Source organism: Canis lupus, chromosome 11 (assembly GCF_048164855.1).
Source record: "Canis lupus baileyi chromosome 11, mCanLup2.hap1, whole genome shotgun sequence".
Classification (NCBI taxonomy): Eukaryota; Metazoa; Chordata; class Mammalia; order Carnivora; family Canidae; genus Canis; species Canis lupus.
Window position 1 is genome coordinate 9426672 of NC_132848.1, and position 25385 is coordinate 9452056.

General features: G+C 41.3%; 1 protein-coding gene and 1 long non-coding RNA gene across 3 annotated transcripts in view; one reads left to right on the plus strand and one right to left on the minus strand.

Annotated features, from left to right (window-relative positions):
• Window positions 1-439: 439 nt before the first annotated feature.
• Window positions 440-25385, minus strand: part of GNS (glucosamine (N-acetyl)-6-sulfatase) — a 52262-nt gene continuing 27316 nt past the window's right edge. Inside the window, exons 11-14 of the mRNA XM_072843122.1 lie at window positions 8324-8431; window positions 7316-7426; window positions 5752-5912; window positions 440-3138 (exon numbers count right to left, since the gene is read on the minus strand). Coding sequence (XP_072699223.1) covers window positions 3060-3138; window positions 5752-5912; window positions 7316-7426; window positions 8324-8431 — 459 coding nt within the window. The 3' untranslated portion in view covers window positions 440-3059. The remainder of the gene's footprint in view (window positions 3139-5751; window positions 5913-7315; window positions 7427-8323; window positions 8432-25385) is intronic.
• On the plus strand, window positions 3276-18807 carry LOC140642474 (uncharacterized). 2 transcript variants are annotated; one of them, XR_012038892.1, is made up of 3 exons: window positions 3276-3481; window positions 4140-4277; window positions 18505-18807. It is a non-coding gene; the product is annotated as an uncharacterized lncRNA (long non-coding RNA). The 2 variants fall into 2 exon arrangements; XR_012038893.1 differs by lacking the exon at window positions 3276-3481 and having other exon boundaries at window positions 4119-4277.

Genomic DNA, 25385 nt, shown 5'->3' on the forward strand with positions numbered 1-25385 from the left:
AAGCACAACCACTCATATTCTTTTACGTATTGACCAGAGCTACTTTCTGTGTTCCAAGAGCAGAGGTAAATGGTTGTGACAGAGACGTTCCTTTAAGAATAAGTCTGTCTTCATGTAGGGCAGTGGATCACATGAGTGGACATCAAAAGAAAGCATCTTGGAAGTTCAGCTTAGTCTTATCTGATTTAAAAGTCTGCCAAGATAAGACCTTTTTTCCCAGCAAAACTGTAAATGCATATTTTCTCTGTGGTACGCATTCAGGTCAGCAGGAGACCACGTACAGAAGAATGCTCCGGGTAGAGATTACAGCACCCAAGGAGGAAATGGCCCATCCTCCAGTCTTAGGTGACCAATGCAAACATTAACCAGCATCAAGAAAGAAAAAAAACATCCTGTCAAAATTACTACTTGTGGACTAAAACAAAGGACACATTCCCACTAGAACAGAAATAAATTTTAATTTGTTGAAAAGTGCAGCAGTGAACAGGGTCTTTTTTGAAGGGCACTTTCTAAGTCAGGTGACTGAGATGACACAAAGCCAGGGCAGAGTAATTTCTAGGAACAGATGACACAAACACAGGAATTCACAGAAGTCAGTGGGACCTAAGTGGTGGTGAAAGTAAAGAACCCAAGTATTCCCATCTCGTTCAGTGATACCAGCTGAAATACCCTTTGTGTTCTCTTAGTGAGGACCCTGGAGCAATCCATCGTCTTTTGTTAAAGCACCAATCCTTAGACACCAGAAATAAACAAGTTTCTCACAGACCAAGGTATAACTTCCATGGCTACGGTTACTATTTTGTACAAAAACCTTGGTATTGTGAATTAAAATGTACTTTGGAACAGTACGGTTGGTCAAATTCAAAGATGCTCAAAAGGGGTTCCCCCCCGCTTGGTATTTGAAGGACAGCTTTTAATAGGACATCTTATAAGGCAAAATCTCTGTTCATTCTGTGGCCTTGGATCACTGCTAATGGTTATATAGTTTTCTACTCTGAAGGGCACCAACCAGTCCAGACCAGGCCTTCTTAAAAGAGAAAGTAATCAAAATCCAAGTTTGTACAACTAAGGGAGAAACAAGCCGAGCCTCTTGCAGTGTGTTCCTTGTACATATACATTCGGAAAAGTTCGGCGTGTTTTACAGTCTCTTAAGCTATGGCCCATATCCAGAATAAAGCCAGTCTAAGAGAAAGTCAAATTATAGGCCATTCCCAAGTTAGGAGATGTACCAAGTACATGAGAGGTAGACACAGCAGGCATCCCATCCCTACCACCCACGCAGAAGTCCGCTGGATGGACGAGCAGTGTGGCAGGGTTACTCACTACGGGCAGCTGACTTGTGTCACTCTTACGACTTTATCCTGCTCTCAGGAACCAGCATCATAAAACTGAATAATAGGACATCACAATATACGACCTGGTAAGAGTTGATTTCTTTTTATTCAGGAATAACTATGGTCAACTTTCATGAAGGTAGAAGTTGACTGAGAAATGTTAAGAATCAAAGTGTAGAATAAAGCTGATACCCATATTTAACATTGTAGTTGGCTTTCAGTTACAAAATATTTAGAATTTCTCTCCCTAAAACATTCACAGCAGAGGTGTTCATCTCACTTGCCTATTTCACCTCTAAATACCACCACAGTTAACTGGGATTGTGTGAGGTAAAGGAACAAACCCAATGGCTATTAACCCAGCGTGGCTCTCTGGAGTTCTGACAGAGAAGCTGCTTACAGCCAAGTCTTACAAAGTGCTTAAAGCTCAACCTAAGACCTTAAATAAAGCTAAAATCACTATTGCCTGAGTTGAACAGGTTATAAACCACAGCTCTTCCTCCTCGCCCTGCCGTCCCACCACAGATTAGCTTTCTTGTGAAGAAAACAATAGAAACGGGATTGGTTTTGGAGCCCAGAAACCTACAACTGTAGGTGTTCTGAACAGTGAGGAAATGTCAACAACATCTGGCTTTGACAGGGGAAGAGTGAGTGAGGCCCCAAAATATGCAAGACTCCACTCACAAAGAACTCTGAAAGGGAAGAAAGAAAGGAGGGTGTAAAGCAGCTGGAACTTTGCACCAACTATACCAAATGAACAGAATGTCAACAAAATGCAGAGAGTCAAAACAAACCGAGGCTCCCTGCGAGACAGGCACTTAACTATATCCCAACTACAGCCCTTCCACCTGTCACCCCGAGAGCCCTGTCTACCAGGGCCCTCAGAAAATGCGACCTTCACCACCCCTGGAAGTTCTTTTCTCTGCTGAGATACTAAGCCACTTTGCTTTGCAGATCTCGGAGGGGTAGTTATCGAGAGAAAAGACATTCCTTCTTGTGGTTAGCAGCCACCAGGAAGGAGATATAAAAAGATCACTTTTTTTTTTTTTTTAAACTACCTGGAATTAGTCTTTACCAAAAAATAACTACTTGGAATTAGCCTTTACCAAAACCTTACTGTTCTATTTCAGTGTAGCACCAGCCCAGGATGAAAAAACAAAAAACAAACCAACCAAAAAAAACCCAGTGCTTGGTTGACAGGCAAGTTTTGAATTTGTGACCTTATCACATTGTGATGGATATTATAAACAATATATTTCTACTAATCTGGAAATGGTGGTACTTGTTCTTGCTCTGATGGATACTCAAGCTGTGTGATGTTGGTATTTTTGATAGTGAAGTGGTCAAGCTCTAAAATATCCCCCCCGCCCCCCAGCCCTACGTATTGCCATTTATCTGAATGGATTTACAAATTCAGACTTTGACCTCATGGGGAATAATCAAGAACTCTAACCCCAGGACAGAAAGGGTATGGTGAGGACAAAGACCTCAGGAGCATTCCTTATTAGCTGAATGAAGGGACCAGGGCCAGCCATTCCTGACACAAGGGCAGAGTTCACAGTTTAACACATTGCACAAGGAAGTCAGCTGATTGGGTTGCTTTTTCAACAGGACTTAGAGCCAGTCCAGAAACTTTTCCAGGCGTGGTCCTGAGGACTAGCTACAGATACCTACTACAATCACTTCATCAGACAGAGGCGTGCAGGGATCCAACTGCAGAGGTTGCTACAGAGGGTGTTTTGAAAACCTTCGAGTCCTGACACTGCCCTGATTGCTGAACATGAGACGAGGGTCAAACCTGTATCTGTGGGAGGAGAAAAAAAAGGATGTCACATTGAGCACTTCACTCAGAATGTTCAGTGGAAAGGATGGCAGAAGGCAGATAAAGGAACAATTAAATCACCAGAGAGGAATCCAGTGGTAAAGGCCGCAGTACAAAACAGAAGTACTGCATAAGTGAGAGCGTTTCCATCCAAGGAAGAGAGCACAAAACAATGCAGTAGCAAGCAGAGAGAAGAAAAATAAGCAAGGTTAATCTCAAGGCATCAGGAGGAGGCAAGATTTGAGGTGTTTTCTTTTCTAGCCCTTGCTGGAGCCCTACCAGCAGCTTCAAAGCCCTTTCTTTCACAGTTCAGACGGAATGACAGGTAAGAACACAGGTGTGCACCCCAGACATCCAGACATGTTTCCAGCTGGCTCATTATGAACTCACAGAAGTCATTAAGCTCTGGCTACCAAGAAAATAGTAAGGCAATGCAATTCACGTAAACTATCTGGCACATGATAGAAGTTGGCCAGGTGTCAGGTATCAGCATTTATTCTTTTCCTTGGGTGGTAAAATTAAAGAAGGTAGATTGGCTGCAAAGATATGTTACACGTGTAGGCTAGACACAACGTCGTATTTTACTTTTACCTGCAATCTGTGGGATAAATTATTTAGCATTATTTTAGACCAAGGGCAGGCCATACACTCTTTGTCCCAACATTCAACTTCGTTGCTGTATGTAAACGAATGTTTGTGGCTGTTTTCAAAGAGTGGTGACTGGATTGGGCCTGTAGGATCTAGCCTGCTGACCCCCATTTTCAAAGGATCCTACAGACCTCAGTGTTTGGTGGGAAAGAATAAATGACTGCTAAGGAGCTTAAAAAGAAATCAGGTGGTTTAAATAGCTGAGGCTAACATTAGTGAAGCCAGCACCTACAGTGTCAGTAATATGCTTCTTAGAACACGAGCAAGACAATTATAGTTACCACAAATGAAGCCTGCCTGAGAGTCACGAGGTCTTGCTGTATCTCTTCTGACAGGGTGACCCTTGGACAAATGTGCCTAAGGGCTCTAAAGGCTGGATGGAAATTCTATGGTTAAGTCCTAACACTTGCGGCTTGATGCTCAAGAAAACCAAGGGGGATGCTGCATCCGGCCAACCAGCTGCCGCAGAGCAGGTAGGTGCGTGTTCTAGCAGCAGCTTGGGCAGGGACCGTGTGGCCAAACACCACACCAAGAGGTAGAAGACCTGACCCTCTTCCAAGAGTCATCCGGAGACTGCTCTAGAGCTCTAATTTTATTTGGTAAAACATTCTGAGCAAAGTAACTGTTGCAAACTGCAAAATCATCATTTGTCAACTATTTTAGAGACTGACACTGGCATAAGAGGATGCATTTCACTAATGTGGAGGAAAGCTCCAAGCTGGGCAGTTGGAATGCCTGACCAATTATAGCATTAACAGGGTTATCTGTATTTAAAAAACCCTTAAGTGATAGAAAATTATGATTTTCTAAAAAAAATGTCTAAAAATGTGGTCTTTTTATACTGTTACCTAATTGTAGTCTACTGGTCTCCATGTCTCTTTGGCTCTATTTATAGCATTTAGAAGCAAAAGATTTTTTTGTTGTTGTTGTTTTTAAAGATTTATTTTAGAGTGAGTGAGCATGCGAGAGGAGAAGGGGAAAGAATCTCAAGCAGACTCCCTGAGCTGAGCACATAGCCCCACTTGGGGCTTAAAACATGACCCTGAGATCACGACTTGAGCTGAAACCAAGAGTGGGACGCTTAACTGGCTGAGCCATCCTGGTGCCCCTACACTTAACAGTCTATACACAGTTTTTCTGCTCAGTCACAAACATTACTCTCTAATGTGTACTGAGGATATTTCACACTAAGACAGCTAAGTAATTGAGTTACTACTTTCCATCAGCTTAGGACACGAATTTCCCCCTCTTTCCTATAATTGATAGAAGAACTGAAATAATGAGGTTTCATAATCTTCAAGCACAAATTGACAAGTTTCATGCCACAGGCAGCTCAAATGTATGGTGTCCTGTGACCCAATGTCACTGGTGAAAAGTTCCTATTTCAGGAGTGAGTGGGAGGAACAGAGCTGGCCTAGTAGGTGATAAAAATCTTTTCTGCCTTCATATACTACAGTGGTCTTACGTATTTCAACATTTCAGAGTCTAGAGCTTCTAATTCATTTTGTGTGTTTAGCATATTAAGTTTACTGGCAAGCATTCAGTCTAATTGGGTTTTCTCCGAAATGAAATGAAGGCATACCCCCTCTCGGAAGTGCTATGGAACAGGGTAGCACTTGGTTGGCTTAAAGAAACCCCACGGTCACCAGTGCAATCAAGTTGGTACCATGACAAGAATCACACGACGAAGAGGAGGAAGAAGAGTCCCACATGGCAGGGAATAGGGCTAGGCCTGCAGCTAAAGCAGCGACTGGCACTGAAGAGCAAAAATCTTCCCAGCACAAGAGGTAACGCACTAAGACACAGCATTCCTACTATAAAGCAGAACAATGAGAAACACAGCTTAGCTGAAGGCAAGAAGGGCCATCAGGCTCCCTTCATGTATTCAAGAATGACATGACTGCTACAGACAACTTGGCAAAGCCATCGAAGAAGATGGAAACTTACCCAGGGTCAAACACCCCTGGAGTGCGGCAGGTTGGTCCAGAACAGGACTGTAACATCATCAGCCGGTAGTTCATTTTTCCTAAAAGCTCTGGGTCGATACTTTTAGCAATGTTTGTGATTTGGTCTGGGTCTGCAGTCAGGTTATAGACTTCTACAAACACCTATAAGAATGAAAAGATGGAGGAAAGAAAAGGGCAAGCATTATATTTGAAATACTCCTTGTGTGGATTATGTCTAAATGGGGCAGGAGGACAAACTACCTTATAAGAGCAAGAACAGAATGCAGGACCCTCAAATAGCAAGGTCACAGAAAGTAGACTCGGTGGTAATACTGTTTCAGAAGTGAGTTGACATTTGAAGGTTTATTGATGCCTTAGAATTGTTAAGTTAGATATGGAAAGTTCTCTGACCTGTGTTGTACAGATGCTGAAGTTTCCTGTCTTAAAAAGCAGTTTTGGATGTCCCACACCAATTGGGAAAGGACACAATCCCATTGTTTCTGACATTAGATATATCGAATGTATCACCATTCTCTCCCCCTCCCCTGTACTTTGTTCTCCAAACTGGAGTTAAGTGATAGGCTAGGAAGATGACAGGTAAATGTCACGGGAGAAGGAGGAACAAGAATTGATTCCGAACGATGCTCTTCTGCCTGCTGTCCAAAGTGCTCATGAGCCACAAACGAGTGGCAAGTGAGTCCATTTCTGAGAAACACAATGAGCATCGGCTCCATATGGCAAGACGTGGGTTGCCAGATGAGCACATGCTGAGGAACAGTAGAAACCACAAGGGACTGCAGTGCATGAGATCCTCAGACAATCCATACTGATCTCTGGTAGCTAAAAGCCACCTTCTTACATGGATGGGGCCTCCTGGTCTTGGTTTTGATGCCCCCTGCTTATCTATTTGAGCAGCTCTGGACTGCGATGCTGTGGAGACATAAGGTTCTGAACAAGCTGGTTGCCAGTAAGCCTTCTAGCAAATGTCCCAACTCCTTTCACCTTCATAGAGTAGAAGTGTCTTACTCTGATCCCAAACTATTAGGGAAGCAAACAGACCAGACCTGTAGCAATCTCAAAAGTGGATGGTGCGTTTAAAGCATGTTTGGGTGGTAGTGGGGGTGAGGAAAATCTCATCCAGAAAGGGCACAGTTAGAGGGGTGTAGTATGGCTTTGTGGAATTCTGTTTCTTTCTTTCCTTTTCTTCCTTTCCTTAAGATTTGAGAGACAGAGAGGGCGTGGGTGTGTGTGCAGTGGGGGGGGGGGGGGGGGGGCGGGGAGGGAGGGAGGAAGGGAGTCCCAAGCCGACTGTGCCGAGTGCAGGGCCCAATCGCAGGACACTGAGATCACAACCTGGGCCGAAACCAAAAGTCGGATGCTTAACCGACGAGCCATCCAGGCGCCCCTCTATTTTCTTAACTGAAGGAAGCCTGAGTGGAAGTACAGATAAGAAACCTATCTTCCCTAGGGAACATCCCTGGAATTGCTCTTCTGCTGCCAAGTCCAGCTAATAAGGCACTGGCACTAGGACACGCAGGGGCAGGGGAGGCAGAGGGCCTTCTTACCTCCTGGTCATCAAACTCACAATACTGTAAATTCCACCGTGCTGACATGGTCCTCACGCAGGCGTAGGTGTTATTGTAAGCATCTTCACAGACACAGTCTGGGAAACATTGCTGTAGGGATATTTAAAAAGTTAAGTCAAGAAAATTCTTCTATAGTAACAAATACCACTTGCCTTCAGGGGTAATCAAGTTGGCTCAAGCCAGACCTACCACTGGACAGAAATGAGGAAACCTTCCACAGAGAAGTCAATTACAAATAGATGTGGGCTTTGTTCCTTACTTGTGGCTAACTTGATTAAGGACCATGTTTGTGGTGGTTTGTATAGACCGTCTGCTGATCTCCTGACTAGAATCTGTTGTAGCAAGCAACTGGAAAATGGATGGAGACCAAAGCAATCTCCTATTCAGTCATGTCTAAGGTATATTAACGGGCTGGAGAAAAAGGCTCAAGTGAGCTTTGTGGAATCAGCTGCAGGTAAATTCTTCATGTCTTCCTTACCAACTTTTGGTTGGTTCTTTGCTATTCCTTACACTTTGGTATTAGGCTTCCCAGACTTTCCTATTTCCCATTATCCAAAGTGAGGCCAACGTTGCCCTTACCACCTCTGGGGCCAGCCTCGCTGCCCCCAAGCAAGACACGTATGATGGCACTTGGATATAACTGTGGCAACCCTGCATCTCTAACTCCATGCCACTGATAACCTCCCTTAAAAACAATGGTACTGCTTTTGGGAAGGGTAGAAAAACACGGGGAATAAATAACATGGGTAGATACACGTAACTTGTTACAGAAACTGAAGAAGTCAAGGTGGACATTCTGACAATAGGTCAGAAACATTTTCAGGATTATTAAATTTGCCTTGTTTGTCTACAAATCTCTACAGTCAACTGACCAAGTGAAAGGATTGAGACTCAGATTAAGGGTTTTAATTCTTGACCCCTCTAAACCAATGCTTTGCTGTGCTATTGCTAAGGAAGCTGTCTAAGCCAACTCAAGCCATTACTTACAGATACTCCAGGACTCAGGGAAGGACAGGTTGGGTCGGTGACATCACGGCCTTCTCCTTGATATTCCACCAAGACATCTGATCGCCAAGTCAGATTTCTGGCACCTTTCTGGAAGGAAGAGCAGTAGTGGTTTCTGTGAGGCATACAGACTGTGATAAGGATCACAAAGTTATATATTCTTACTGCTAAAGGGGATGTGGGAGTCCAAACTCACTGGACTGTTAAGTAGCTAAAGAGAACGGCAGAACTTGATGCAAAGGCTTCTGAGTATCACGTTTCGTAATGTGCAGAGCCTTACGAGTGACAGTCCAATGGTTTGAGCATTTAATAGTTACTTCCCAAGACTTTCTGTGAAGCAGGTTGGCAATGAAGCCATAAAGTCTGGGAATTCTTCCAAGGGTGCCTTGATGGTGTGGTTGGTTGAGTGCCCGACTCTTGGTTTCAGCTCAGGTCTGATCTTGGGGTTGTGGGATCGAGCCCTGCATTGGGTTTGGCACTCAGGGTGGAGTCTGCTTGGGTTTTTCTCCCTATCTTTGTCTCCACTCCCGGGCATTTCCCCTCTAAAATAAAATCTTAAAAAAAAAATTCTTCTAAACTCTGATGAAGAAATTCACAGCCTAATTCAAGGACAAAAATTAAATAAACATGGCTGGTTCAAAGTTCTTCTGGTTAGAATAAAGATACTGTACACACATGAACTCATTTATTCTTCACTGCACATTAGTGGAGTGAAAGGAAAGAAGCAAAAGCATTTGAGATGGGAAAGTTCAGGACAGGTACATAAATGGCTAAAGAAATAAAGGAAGTTTTGTATCAAAAGGACAATACTGGGATCCCTGGGTGGCGCAGCGGTTTAGCGCCTGCCTTTGGCCCAGGGTGCGATCCTGGAGACCCGGGATCGAATCCCACGTCAGGCTCCAAGTGCATGGAGCCTGCTTCTCCCTCTGCCTGTGTCTCTGCCTGTGTCTCTGCCTCTCTCTCTGTGTGACTATCATAAATAAATAAAAATTAAAAAAAATAAAAGGACAATACTAACACTGGAAGGAAGCAGAACACTTGGTAGAAAGTTTCCTGAAATCCAGCTGTCAGACAAGGAATAGAAAGACGTGGTAACCATACAGAAAAAGGTGCTGACAGGAGGCTGCTGTGGCTACTTGTTCTGTAAAGAAGAGCAGATGGTGGAAAGCAATGGGAGGCTTTTAAGCGGGGAAGGAACACACTCAAGACTGCTTTAGAAAGGTCATCCTAGTAGCAGAATCTAGAGACGGAGTAGAGAGATGAATATAGGGAGATCAGGTCAGAATGTACTCTTAAAATGGTCTATACTCTTACTAATCAAAGTCTGATTTGTGGTTTTAAAAAGGGGACAGCAAGCCCAAAATGGAGTCACTTGTGCTAAACCCGCACCAACAAACCAGGACTTAATACCTAACCTAGTTGCAGTTTTAATCCTCCAGGAATGTAACTTTTGCCAGTTAACTTGAAATCGCCTGGTTAACACAAGTGAGGTAATCTGCCCCATACGCCTTTCCGTTCCCCTCAGGAGAGTGACCTTACCCAAAACAATGCATTCTTTGCTAATAATTTCCATTATGCACCCCCTTTCTACCTTAAAAACTTTCCCTCTTCTACAGCTCTGCAGAGGCTACCTTCTATTGTAGAGGAGCTGCTGCCTGATTCATCACTGAATAAATTTTTAACAGATTGCGTGGCAGTGCCAGGAGCTCAACCAAACTTCTGACAGCATTCTGGGACAGTGAGAACCACTGGCATGATACTTGCAAACCCGTTTTTTGTTTTTGGTTTTTTTTTTTTAATAGGCACCATCCCCAGGGTGGAGCCCAACATAGGCCTTTGACTCACAACCCTAAGATCAAGACCTGAGCTGAGATCCGAGAACCAGATGCTCAACCAACTGAGCCAACCAGGTGCTCCCTCACAAACCTAATTTTTGAGTTCACGGTTCTTTCACCATTTCTGAGGGCTGTGGGTTGCTATCCTCATCTAATTGGCTTTCCTGTCTAGGGCTTAGCTGGTCACCTTGGGCTAGCAGAATGTTCCATTCAGGACTCAATTTCCCAGCCCTTGGTTATCTGCAGTTCCACAGTTATATGGAATCTCTTTCTAGTCCTCAGTCCCCATTTGCTGGAGTTTGCTGGTTTAGTCCATACTGGGACCTGCTGGTGGTGTGCACAGCCTTCTCTTGGCCAGTCCCCAGTAAATCACTCTTGGTCACTGCTAGTATGTTAAGAGTGTCAAAATCTCACTGCTGAGTAAAGATAGTGACTCAACCACCTACCTACCTAAAGGTTAAAAACAGAAGTAGTAAAATAATCTAGATCTACAATAATTAGTCAAGAGATACAAAAAGATATAAAATATAACATCAAGAATATAAAACCCGGGGAGGGGGTTTTACAAATGTAGTGCTTTTAAAATGTAGTTGAACTTACATAACTATCAACTTACAATAGACTGCCATATACATGGGATGTTCTACATGAACCTCATAGTAACCACAAACCAAATACCTGTAACAGATACACAAAAAATAAAGGAACAAACACTAAAGAATGTCACCAAATTACAAGGGCAAGAAAGAACACAATTACAAAAACTACCAGAAAACAGATGATGACATAAGTACATATCTATTAATAAGTACTTTAAATGCAAATGGACTGAATGCTCCAATCAAAAAACACACCTAGGTCAGGGTGGCTGAATGGATAAAAACAAGACCATATATATGTGGCCTACAAGAGACTTCTTTCAAATCTAAACAACACATAGGCTGAAAGCAAAAGGATGGAAAAAAAGATATTCCACAAAAATGACAACTAAAACAAAGCTGAGGTAGCAATACTTACAGGGGAAGACTTTAAAATTAAAGGCTAGAACAAGACAAAGAAGGGCACTACATAATAAGGAAGGAATCGGTCCAACAGGATCATATAATATTTACGCAGCCAGCATAAGGGCACCTAACTACATAAAGCCAATATTAACAAAGATATAAATGGACAATGATACAATAATAGTAGGGGACTTTTAACACCTCCATTTACATCAAATGGATACATCATCCATCAATAAACTGATCTTAGGTGACACCTTAGGCTAGATGGATATGTACACAGCATTCTAGCCCTAAAACAGCAGGATACACATTCTTTCAAGTGCACATAGAACATTCTCTGGTATAGATCACATGTTATACCACAAAACAAGTTTCAATGAATTTTATGAAGACTGAAATTGTATCAAGCATCTTTCCTGACCACAATGGTATGAAACTAGAAATCAACTACAAGAAGTGTAGTCACTATGGGAAACAGTATGGAGGTTCCCCAAAGATTAAAAACAGAACTACCATACTCTCCAGCAGTCCCACTTCTAGGTACTTACCCGAAGAACTTTAAAACATTAATTGAAAAGATATATGCACCCCTATTCTCTGCAGCATTATTTACAACAGCCAAGACATGGAAGCAACTTAAGTGTCCATTGATAGATGAATGGACAAAGAAAATGTGTATATATACAATGGAGTACTACCCAGCCATAAAAAAGGAATAAGATCTTGCCATTTTTGACAGCATAGATGGATCTAGGGGGTATTATACTAAGTGATATAAGTCAGAGAAAGACATACTGTATGCTTTCACTTACATGTGGAATTGAAGAAACAAACATAAATACAGAATCGGAGTCATAGAGACAGAGAACTGGTGGCTGCCAGAGGGGAATGGGTAGGGGAATAAGTGTAGTTGATGAAGGAAATTAAGAGATAAACTTCAGTATAAAATAATTAAGTCATGTGGATGAAAAGCACAGCAAATGGAATATACGTAATCAGTACTGTCACAAATGCTGACAGTAACTACACTTGCCATGGTGACCATTTCACAGTGTATGTACATATATGTCAGGTCGCTAGGATATGCACCTAAAAGTAATAAATTATTGTAGGTTAATAATAGGTTCAACTACAACAACAAAAGTAAGATGAAAACTGGAAGAAACACATGCAGGCTAAGCAACATGATATTAAATAACCAATGGGTCAACAAAGAAATAAGAGGAAGAAAAAGTACTTTGAGACAAATGGAAATGGAAGTAAAACAGTTCAAAATGTAGGAGACACAGCAAAAACAATTTTAAGAGGGAAGTTTAGGGGTGTCTGGGTGGCTTGGTCAGTTAAGCATCTGCCTTTGGCTCAGGTCATGATCCCAGGATCCTGGGACTGAGCCCCACCCACATCAAGCTCCCTGCTCAGCAGGGAGTCTGCTTCTCCCTCCCCAACTCTGTGCACGCGCGCGCACACACACTTACTCTCAAATAAATAAAATGCTTGGGGGGGGGGGGGAGTTTATAGTGATACAGGCCCATCTCAAGAAACCAAGATCTCAAACAATCTAACCTTACATCTAAAGAAATTTAAAAAAAAGAACAAAGCCCAAAGTTAGTAAAGGAAATAATCAAAGATCAGAGCATAAATAAATGACATTGAGACTAAAAAACAATGGCAAGATCAGTGAAACTAAAATCTGGTTCTTTGAAGAAATAAAGAAAATTTATAAATGTTTAGTAAGAATCATCAAGAAAAAAATACAGAGGATCTAAATAAATATAATCAGAAGTGAAAGAGAAGTTACACTAAAAGGGACAATCTAGAAGAAATGGGTAAATTCCTAGGAACATAAAATTTTCCAAGAATGATTCAAGAAGTAGGAAATCTAAACAGACCAATTACTAGTAATGAAACTGAGTTAGTAATCAAAATCCCATCAAGACCAGATGGCTTCACAGATGAATTCTACCAAACATTTAAAGAAGAATTAATACATATCCTTCTCAAAGTTTTCCAAAACTCAAAGAGGAAGGAATGCTTCTAAATTTTTCATTCTACAAGGCTGGCATTACCTGGATACCAAAAACCAAGACCACCCCCCTCCCATACCTATGCACATGCATGCACACGCATGCACACACACAGATTATAGGCCAGTATCCTTAATGAACATAGAGGCAAAAATTCTCAACAAAATATCCGTAAACTGAACTAAGCAATACATTAAAAAAAAAAAAAAATCATACACCATGGTCAAGTATCCATGGAAGCAAGTATGGTTTAAGGCCCGCAAATCAATCAACATGATATACCACATTACTAAAAAGAAAGATAAGAATCAGGGGTGCTGAGTGTCTCAGTTGGTTAAGTGTCTGCCTTTGGCTAAGGTCACGATCAGGTCAGATGATCATTTCAGCAGATGCAGAAAAAGCATTTGATGAAATTCAACATCCATTTATAATAAACTCAACAACGTGGGTATACAGGAAACATTTCAACATAATGAAGGCCACGTATGACAAAACCACAGCTAATGTCATAGTCAATGGTAATAAGTGGAAAGCTTCTCTCCTAAGATCAGGAACAAGACTAGGATGCCTACTTTTGCCACTTTAATTCATAGGATTGGAAGTCCTAGTCGCATCAGACCAGCAAAAGAAATAAAAGGCATTCAAATTAGAAGTGAAGGAAGTCAGCGAAGGACAAATACCATACGATTTCACTTCTATGCACAATCTAAAAAAATCTGAATGAACAGAAACAGACTCCTAGAGACAGAGAACAATCTGGTGGTTGTTAGAAGGAGGATGGTGAGGGGGTGGATAAAATAGGGAAAGGGATAAAAAGATACAAACTACCAGTTATTATATAAATAAGACAGGGATGCAGTGTGCAACATAGGGAATACAGTTATTAATGTAGTAACTTTGTATGGTGATGGAAGGTAGCTAGATGAACTGTGGTGATCTCTTTGTTTCCTATGTAACTGTTGAACACTATGCTGTACACCTGAGACCAATGTAATATTGTACATCAGCTATATTTCAATTTAAAAAAATTGTACTTGAAAGTAAGGGTTCCTGAATTAAATGAAAAGAATGGGAGACCTATTTTAATCGGTATAAAGAGGCTTCCAAAAGGTTTCAAGATTCCAAAATAGCCTCACTAAAAGATTCATTTCAGAAGACAAGGAAACATGAAAGACAGAGAGGTATCTAAAATAAAAGATGATAGGACTGACTCCTATGCTCCTCTCTATCCTTCTTAACGTGAGTACTCCTGTGTTTACTAGTTCTGTCAAAAATGCCTTTCCACTCCAAGGAGACTATTAACCAGCTACCTTTACAAATAAAACCACCACCTTAAAAAAACAAAAACAAAAACAAAAACAAATAAAACCACCTGAGCGCGCCTGGATGGCTCAGTCAGTTGGGTCTGCCTCTGGCTCAGTTCATGATCCTGGAGTCTCAGGATCGAATCCTGAGTTGGGCTCCCTGCTCAGTGGGGAGTCTGCTTCTGCCCCTCACCCCACTCACGTATGTGCATGCACTCTCTCTCAAATGCATAAATAAAATTAAAACAAAACACAACCACCTGAGGTTGCAAGTGATCCTTCTCAGGTCTCTTTCACTTCTTGGTCAAAGACTGAGTTAAGGGCCATAGCTAAAAGAACTTCCTAAACCTCAGGAAGAAAATCCAAGTTTTCTGAGGGGTTTAGAATCATTATGAGGGTCTGTGACCCCAGGCTGCTAGAGATTTATCAGCTTGTACACATGTTGGTAGAACCTCATGAAGGCCAAAAATGTATTTGGGAAGCAGAATGGCATAATCCTAAGGATGATATTCAAGATCCTCAATCACCAACACAGTCCTCTTATGGACCACAAAAACCTGGAAACATACAAACTGGTATTTTAACAGCCATTCCTACAGTCTTCCCTGCTACACTCATTGGTCTGTTATTCAAACATGAAAATAAAAGATGAATCTGCAGCAGAATCTGAAGCCTGTTTGGAGGTGTTCTTCCTATGTACTCCTGATTCCATACAACCTGCTCAAGCTGCCCTGTTTGTAAATGGATTATTTCCTAAAATGAATGGATTAATAAAAAAGAAAACAGGATGAGAGGCCACCGGCCTGATTGAACTTGTGACCTCAGCCAAACACTTTGAAAAGATTTGGACCAAGATCATAAACAAAGGTCTGCCAATCTAAGGGCCTTACTGGGTCTCCCACATCATACCCTTCTAGAAAAATCCATCATCAAATGGCTGGTCCAGAGCCAAATATCTCATTTGTAATCAACTGGGGCACTTTACAGAAACTGTCCTCAAAGGCCCTACACAGATCTTCAATGTCCTCAAGAAAGAGCTCCTATATGGGTCATTCCCAAAACTGACAGGGCTCCAAGGGACCCTCCAGTAAACTGCTATCAGTAATACCCTTAAGCACCCAAGGGGAAAATAAAACTAATCAAGTACTTTGCTCAATTTTGATAGATATCAGGGCTATACTTTATATTTTAAATCCCACTCTTGGGGTACCAGATGGCTCGGTAGGTTAAGCATGACCAAGTCTTGATTTTGGCTCAGGTCATGATCTCAGGGTTGTGGGATCGAGCCCCACATCAGGCTCTGCACTCAATGTGGAGTCTGCTTCGAATTCTCTCTCCTTCTGCACCCCTACCCTGCTTGCATATGTGCTCTTGAAAATAAATAAAATCTTAAAAAAACACAAAACAACAAACCCCGCTCTCATAGCAACAAATCCCTTAAGAGTGAAAAGGTTTATTACTAGAGGTATCTAATAAAGACAGAATTTCTATCTTGATCAGTATAAATGATTTTGGGACTTTTTACTAAAAAGCCTCCTTTTTCACTCTGCATTACAGCCCCAATTTATAGAGATCTGTCTAAATTAAAAGGGCTAAAAAATTTTGCTGCTAATGTGACCTCACTTTAGAATCTCCTGACCAACCTGAACCTGATCTGATGTTCCTTATAATCTGTCTTTGTTACAGATGAAGAATTGTTCCAACAGAAATCTATTTTTTTTTAAAGACTTATTTATGATAGACATAGAGAGACAGAGAGGCGCAGAGACACAGGAGGAGGGAGAAGCAGGCTCCATACCGGGAGCCCGACGTGGGACTCGATCCCGGGACTCCAGGATTGCGTCCTGGGCCAAAGGCAGGCGCCAAACCGCTGAGCCACCCAGGGATCCCCGAAATCTCTTACTTTAACTGAGATGCCTGAAAAATCTGTGGGCCACTTCAAATTCTGACATTGGGAGAATAACAAATGCAGACCCTATAGAAATTCAGACAGATAGGATTAAACTTACTCCTGTATTGCCCCAATATCCATTAAGGCATGCACACCTTGCCCCAGGGTCGCTCATCCCCCGTTCCAGCCCCTGCAACATGCAGATTTTGCCAGTCTGGATACATGATGGGGAGGGGATGGCAATTTGTCTGGGACTTCAGAGTCATACTGAGTTATTCCCTATTTCCCAGTTCTTCCAAATGCAAACACCCTTTTGTCACAAGTTCTTCCAGACTCAAATGGTTCACTGTTGGAAGACCGGTTTGGCCTTTTCAGCATCTCTGGAAACAGCCAGTATCAATTTGCTTTTACTTGAAACAATCAATAATACACCTGGACAGGCATGCCTCAAGAATTCATCAAGGTCCCTTATCATCCCCATGTACTCCATCAAGATTTCATTATCCTCCAGTTCCCAGGGAGATCAATCCTTTTACAATATGCAGACCATCTCTTTCTATGCTCAGCTACCAAAGGTGTTTATAAGGATTCCATTTACCTGTAGCAATTAGCTGAAAAGGGACTTCCAAATCAAACTGCAGAAGCACAGAAGCAGGTGACATCAAAGTACACTGCTTCCCTCTGGATCAAGACTTCATACTTTAACTGAACATGAAAAATTTTTTCTTGGGACTTCTGGGTGGCTCACTGGTTGACTGTCTGCCTTCAGCTCAGGGCATGATCCCAGAATCCTGGGATCAAGTCCCTATCAGACTTTGTGCATGGAGCCTGCTTCCCCTGTCTCTGCCTCTCTGTGTCTCTCAAAAAAAAAAAAAGAAAAGAAAAGAAAAGAAAAATTTTTTTCCTTCTTCTTTTCTTTACTCTGGTCTTGGCCTGGAAAGATAATGCCTTTGATCTGTTATCTCCCAGGCCAGTCCTAAGGAAGATAACCTTTCAGACCGCTGGATTTATCATCAAAAATTCTAATCTATCCATGAGGCTAGAGATCCCATGGTCTCCCTGTGACCAATTTCTCTTCTCTTCCCAATGTTACTACCCATCCCCTCGCCCCCTTTAAAAAGCTTTGACCAAGTTCAAATCTTATGGTTAGACTATCCTGTGCCTTTTTACCTTTCTCCATTTATAACTATTATGTGCGCAATCAGAAACAAGTATCTATGTAAATCTTAGTACACCTGCACCACCACGTTCTCATGATCACGTAGGTCATACCTGTTCCTTTTCACGCAAAGATCTCACGAACAGCACACATCGTTGCAAGGCATTTAGAACGACTCTATTTCAAGCTAGGAGATTTTCTTCCCATCTGTGCTGAAAACCTAACTGACCCCTGGCTTGATTGGGTAAATGTCACAAACTGTAAATGAATCCATCAATACAACCACTTTAACCCAGACAGGGTTTGTCTTTTTCTGTGATTATCACTCTCCTTAGGCCTATGGATGCCTAGACAGCTGGCACATTGCTGGGCAATGTTTTAGGTTATCTGTGCCCCTAACTTTTCATAATGAATGAATACCTCATTTGTTGACTCCCTTGGGTTTATACATCAAGTTAGAAAGAAATTACCAGGAGACATTCATGACTCAGGATTCACCTCCTTTGGCAGGGGCATACTTGTCTTATTCTCAGAAAATATAAATTAGAATATGATTAGAAACTTCTCCTTAACTCAAAAATATTGCAGAATCCATAGCTAAGACAAAGCTGTCCAATAAAGATCCTTAGACTCTCTGGCCAAAATTGTTCTTGTTAATAGAATAGCCCCTGATTATATTTTGGCTGAACACCGAGGTGTCTGAGCTATGGCCAAAACCAACTTCTGTGCTGGATTAACACTTCTGGGGAAGTTGAAACTCAGTTATGTAAGATTACTGAGTAAGCCACTTAGCTCAAAAAGGTGACTCCTTCACCTTTGACTGATTTTGATTGGTCTGGGTCTTGGGGACTCCAAACATTGGAGTTAATTATGAGTTATTATGAATTAATCCTGTTCATAATAACAATAACAATCTTCCTGGCGTATTGTGCTTTCTCAAAAGCTTCAAGTGTGTGTTCATTGCCACTAACCATCAAGCAAATAACCTCCCCAAGATTGGAATGTCAGAAATGGGATGAAGAGAAGGACTGATTTAAAGATGGTCAACCTGAAGTCATGGCTTGCAAGTATCAGAATAATAAGCAAAAGACGTCATGACCTGTGCATACCACACAAAGGATGGACAAAAGCTGCGAGAACTAGAGCAGAAGCTAAGAGCAACACTGATGCCGCCTTAAATTCTTATCACATCTCTCAGTTAAGCTGAGAGTCTGATCAAAAGGAAGTAAACTGTTAAAAGAGATAATCGGTCCCAAATGGAGTCACTTGTGCTAAAGCCCACATCAGCAAACCAAAACTTAATACCTAACCTAATTACAGTTTCACCACCCCTCTCCCCCTTCACGCCTCCTTAATTTTTAATTAGTCAAGCTGGAATTACCCAGTCACTACTACTGAGGTAATCTGACCACTAGGCCCTTCCATTCCACTTAGGAGGCGACCTTGCCTGAAACAATTCATTCTTTGTTAATTTTTTCTGCTCCCTTTCTGCCTTTAAAAACCTTTGGTTTTTTAATAGCTTGGCGGAGCTCCTTTCTATCACCAGATGAGATGCTGCCCAAGTAATGAATCACTAAATGAAGCCAATTTGATCTCTAAATTTACTCAGTTGGATTTTTAACAGCAGTCTACCAGCAATCCCCCAGAGCTTGTTAGATATGCACAATCTCAGGCCCCACTCTCTCCTTCATGGGTAATGGGTCTGCGTTTTACTAAGATCCACTGGTGATTCATATGCACAGTAAAATGTGAGAAGCATCACTGAAACAGTGGTTCTCAAGGTGCTCCCTCAGCAGCATTAGCATCATGTGAAAACTTACTGCAAATGGAAATTCTTAATTCCTAGTTGAGTTGGGAAACCATTTCTGGTGAATGCTAAGCTGCACTAAGGATGTAAGTGGACTCATCTGATGAGCACAGCAGGCATGAGGGAGAACCTGTACAAGGCCTAGGAATGCCACAGCTGCCTGGAAAGCAGGATGCAGAGAAAGGAACGCATCTCCTAACCTCTGGTCTATAGTGAATCCTGAACAACCCCATGCAGGTCAGGGGCTCAGAAATCTAAGTCACAGGAGAGTTCAGAAGCCAACAGCTCCTCTATAAGTACCCGCTATGCCAACTCTGAGCCATGGAAGCTGGGAGTTGGGGAACAGCTTATCTGTCTAGAGCAGCAGTCTCAAACCTTGCTACATATTAAAATCACTAGGGGAGGGGATCCCTGGGTGGCTCAGCGGTTTAGCGCCTGCCTTTGGCCCAGGGCACAATCCTGAAGTCCCAGGATCGAGTCCCGCGTCAGGCTCCTGGCATGGAGCCTGCTTCTCCCTCTGCCTGTGTCTCTGCCTCTCTCTCTCCCTCTCTCTGTGTCTATCATGAATAAATAAATAAAATCTTAAAAAAAAAAATCACTAGGGGAGCTTTACAAGTCCCCAGAGCCAGGTTATATTCAATGTTAAGACTAATCAGAATCCTGGGAATGGGACCCAGGCAAAGTAAGCAGTCCTCACCCTTATCTGTGGGGGGTACATTCTAAGACCCGCCTCCATGGATGCTGCAAACCATGGAGGGTACTGAACCCTAGGTATACCACTTGTTCTTATACATACATACCTAGGAGTCTTATTTTATAAGTAAGGCATAAGAGATTCACAATAACAAAATAAAACAATTATACTATAAGGTATGTGAATGTGATGCCTCTCTCTTGAAGTATATTTTGTACTGTATTCACTCTTCTTGCGATGTGAAATAAGATGACACAAGACACTGTGATGTATTACGGACACTGTAATGTCAGGCTACTACTGACCTTCTAACAACACTTCAGAAGAAAGATCATCTGCTTCCAGACCATGGGTAACTAAAACCATGGAAGGTGAAATCACAGATAAGGGGTGACTACTGTATTTTAGTTTCCCAGGTGATACTATGTGGGACCAAGTTTGAGACTAATGGTCTGGAAGGGTCATTAAGCATTTTCTGTTAAAAGCCAGACAGTAAATATTTAGGGTCTATGGTTATATGGTCTCTACTGTAACTACTCAACTTTGCAGTTGTACCAGGAGAGTAGGCCTAGACGATATATTCATGGAAGAATGTGGCTGTGTTCTAATAGAACACTATTTATGGAAATGTGGGTGGGCTAACTTTGGCCCATAGGGTCAAACTTTCTGATAGAAAGGTTCTGTATCTGTACAATCAAAACAATGGCTTCTGAGCACTGGTTATGTGGCTAGTGACACGGAGGAAGTGAATTTTTCATTTGATTTTAGTTTATTTAAATAGCCACATGTGGCTGGTAGCTACTAATCAGGGCAGAACTAGAGCTGTAATGGCAATGCAGACTCTGCTGCTCTGCAGAATACATCAGTACTTTCACTAGAATAACTTCCAAAACAAAACATGAACAAGGAAAAGAACCGAGTCCTGGGCAGCCCCAGTGGCACAGCGGTTTAGCGCTGCCTGCAGCCCGGGGTGTGATCCTGGAGACCCGGGGTCGAGTCCCACATTGGGCTTCCTGCAGGGAGCCTGCTTCTCCCCTCTGCCTGTGTCTGCCTCTTCTCTTCGCTCTCTCTGAATGAATAAATAAATCTTTAAAAAAAAAAAAAAAAAAAAAGAACCAAGTCCTAATGGCATTTCCACAACTATGCAGAGAAATTAACTACAGGGTACCCTCGAACACAGGGGTTAAGGGAATGTCACAACACCCCGCGTGGTCAAAAATCCGAATATAACTTTTGACTCTCCAAAAACTTAACTGCTGACAGCCTACTGTGAACTGAAAGCCTCCCTGATAACACAGTTAATTAACACATGTCTGGTGTATGTATTATATACTGTATTCTTACAGTAAGTGAGCTAGAGAAAAGAAAATATCTTAAAAATCATGAGGGAGAGAAAATATATTTACGGTACTGTAATTTCCCACACCGGTAAGTTTGTCTTCTGTTTACAAGATGATCTCTTTCGTGCCTATATTAATACTGTCTTACATGATACAAGGCACTGCACATCTTATATATATGGCCAGCACTAGATATGAAAAATGAAAAAAACATGAAAAAGAAATTCATGTTTATTTACAGATATAATGATTCATGCACTGGTAACAAAGAAGCAGAAATATGGTTGCTTTTGATGGTAACCTAGTGTAGGTGACACAACTGCTTCATGGTAGCCTAGCTCAATGAATGGTTATAAAAATTTTTATGGCAAAAGAAATTTATGGCACACAGTGTTATAGTCATATTCATAACATAGCACTGGAAACATTATTACATTAAAAAATTCTTACCGGTGATGATAGGCTGATATTCAGTTTCTCCAATTATGAGAGAGCAAGAGAGCCATGGGCACAATAATGTAATTCTTTGAAAGCAAAAACAGTAAGCAAACTAACACATTATTAATTTTATATTAAATATAAAATTACCTTACGCCTATGTAAGGATAGGCTATCCACTTCCGTACAAGTCTTGTAGACAGTGTTCTACATGGTGAATACTTGGGCAATGATGCTGATACAGTTCTTGCCACAGTTATATTTTTAAACACAAAGACACAGACCTTCGTATTAACTGTACGGCATGATGACTGTTCAACTATTAAACAGTCCACCATAAACGTCCTCATCCTAGTCATCTTGTTGACTAGGCTGAGGAGGAAAAGAAAGGGTCGGTCTCACTGTCCCAGTGCTGGCAGAGGAGGGAGGAGGCAGGAGCACTCAGTGTAACCTTACAAAATAAACATCCTAATTTTTGTCTTTTTTGCCTTTTCATTTCTCTAAAAATGTTTCCATATGGTACCAATCCTTCTTCTACTGATTGACATAGAAGGGTCCTGTCACTAAAGAAGTTAAAAGCAGTCTTGAATAATCAAAACCCTTCTGCCAGATTGTCTGATGTCAATTCTCCAAGATCCGTATCCTGAAACCCTTTAACACCCCCATGTACTTTTTGCCATATCCATAATTTCTTTCACAATTTCCTCTATTCTTAAGTCTCGTGAAGTTAGGCACATCTGGACACACTTTTCTCCATCAGGAATTTATTGTTTTGGCCTTGATGGCTCTTTCTATAACAACATCTTCAATAGTGTAATCTTTCCAGACTTTCATGATATTCTACTAGAAGGCTTCTCTTCCAGTGTTGACAATCCTTTCCATAGAGTACTGTGTGTAATGAGCCTTACAGGTTTTTATGACCCTTGACCTAGAAACTGAATTAGAGACACTGTGTTTGGGGGCAAGGTTCTGGGTGGGCATCTTCACTGTCCAATGTCAAAAGGACTTTAAAAGGCAGTCCCTTATTAGCAATGTATTTTCTCGTGACTTCAGGAATAAAACATTGATGGAACCAATCCAGAAAATGGGTTCCTCACTGTCCAGGTCTTCTTATACAACCGAAAGACTAGCAGCTGGTATTTACCTTTTCCCTTAATGGCTCAGTAGTCCCGATATAAATCCAACTGCATGTGCACAAAATAGGAGTTAGCCTCTCCCTTTCTGCCTTCAGTCTTGATGTTTGCTTCTCCTCCTTACTAATAAATGTCCTTTGTAGCATTTTTCTCCAGAATAGGGAATTCCTTTTTTTTTTAAATAATTTTTTATTGGTGTTCAATTTGCCAACATACAGAAAAACACCCAGTGCTCAACCCGTCAAGTGCCCCCCTCAGTGCCCGTCACCCATTCACCCCTACCCCCCCGCCCTCCTCCTCTTCCACCAACCCTAGTTCGTTTCCCAGAGTTAGGAGTCTTCATGTTCTGTCTCCCTTTCTGATATTTCAGAATAGGGAATTTCTACTTGCATTAAAAACCTGTTCAGGCAGACATTCTCAATTATTTTCTTTTTCTTTCTTCTTTCCTTTCTTTCTTTCTAGCTTTTATTTGAGAGCGAGCACAAGCCAGGTTGGGGGGGTGGGGTGCGGGGAAGGGAGAAGTGAACTCCCTGCTGAGCAGGGAGCCTGATGCAGGGCTTGATCCCCAGACCCTGAGATGAGATGAACTGAAGGCAGATGCTTAACCAAATGAGCCACCCAGGCGTCTCTCAAGGGTTTTCTTAATGGCATCTGGGAAACTCATCCATTGCCTCTTGGTCAACAGAAGCTGCTTATTCTGTTACACTGACATTTTTTAAGCCAAACTACTTTCTCAAATTATCAAACTGTCCTTTGTTGGCATTAAGTTCTCCATCTTTAGATCCTTCATCTTCCTTTTGCTTTAGGTTCTCATATAAGGACTCTGCTTTTTCTTAAATCATATTAGAATCTATAGGCCTTTCTTATATCAATCTTGCTTCCACATGAAAGCTACATTTTCAATACAAGATAAAAAGATATTTTGCAAAGAGTGTAAGGTTTTCACGCCTGTTGGCATAGCTACAGTGATGGCTTCTTGAATTTCCTTTTTTTCCCCCCCACAGTGGTCTTCATGCTGGACTAATTTATCTTGAAATGGTGAACAACCACAGTGGCAGACCTCAATCTACAGTACATATCAAGCAATTCAACTTTTTCTTATGATGTCATGACTTTTCTCAGCTTCTTGGGAGCATTTCCAGAATCCCCAGTGGCATTTTGCATCGGTTCCATGGTGTTATTCAAGGCTCATGGTATTGCAGAAAATACAATGAAAAATACACGAGAACCAGAAGAGAGAATTTTTTACCATGATCCCCAATTTATTGGAGAGACAAGCCATTCATGCAGAGATGATTAGCATCACATGGGATTTTAAGCAGCTACAACACTTAAACTCAGCAATTGGAGGCGGCTAGGAAATTACACAGTACGTACTACAGTTAATTTTATGCAGTTATGACTTAATACTACATTGTTTATTTATATTTCTCTTGACTGAACAGTGCCGTGTATATTCTGTGTAAGTTTTAACTTTCTACTAACTTTTTAACTTTTTAACTTTCTACTTTTATGCATTTGTGACATATCTCTCTTATTTTTTCAATTCTTCTAAGCTATGTGGTATGTCTGCTAGTTTTTAAAAATTGTCACATATCTCCAAAAAAGTTTTCCAATGTTTATCAAAAAATATTTACGTGTAAGTGGACTCACACAATTTACACCCATGTCAATCAAGAATCAACTGCATAGTAGTTTACTGTGTAATGCATCGTAATTTCACTTCCACAGTGAAGATTTTTTTTCCTAACTAGAAATAAGTAAGGCACATAGAATAAAATTTGCATGGGGAACATTAAAAGATATAAATTTTCCTCTTACTGGACCTATAGATTCAATGCAATTCCAACCAAAAATCCCACATGAATTTTCAGTTAATTTTAAAAGCTGTTTTCAAAATTTATATGGAAGAATGGTAGCCAGGATCCCTACAAGGACAGAGAGGTTTGCCTTTATAAAGATTTAATTAGACAGCTTTATAATAAGACAAAATGATAGTGGTAAAAAGGATAGACAGACTTGTGGAACAGAAAAGACAACCAAGTAGATATGGAGAAAAAAATGAGATTGGATTTCTGACTCATACCATACCAGAAAATGGTTTCTAGATACATCGAGAACTTTCATGTAAGAGGTAGAAGTACAAAACTATTCCAAGAAAACCTAGGAGAATTGTTTTTTGATCTCAAGGATCAGAAGCAATTTTATAAACAAGATACAAAGAACACAAACCATAAAATAGATGATTTATACATTTAACTCCTGTGTTCTATATCTTTTTAAAGATTTTATTTATTTATCATGAGAGACACAGAGAGAGAGAGAGAGGCAGACACAGGCAGAGGAAGAAGCAGGCTCCCTGCAGGGAGTATGATGTAGGACTTGATCCCAGGACCCCAGGATCGCAGACAC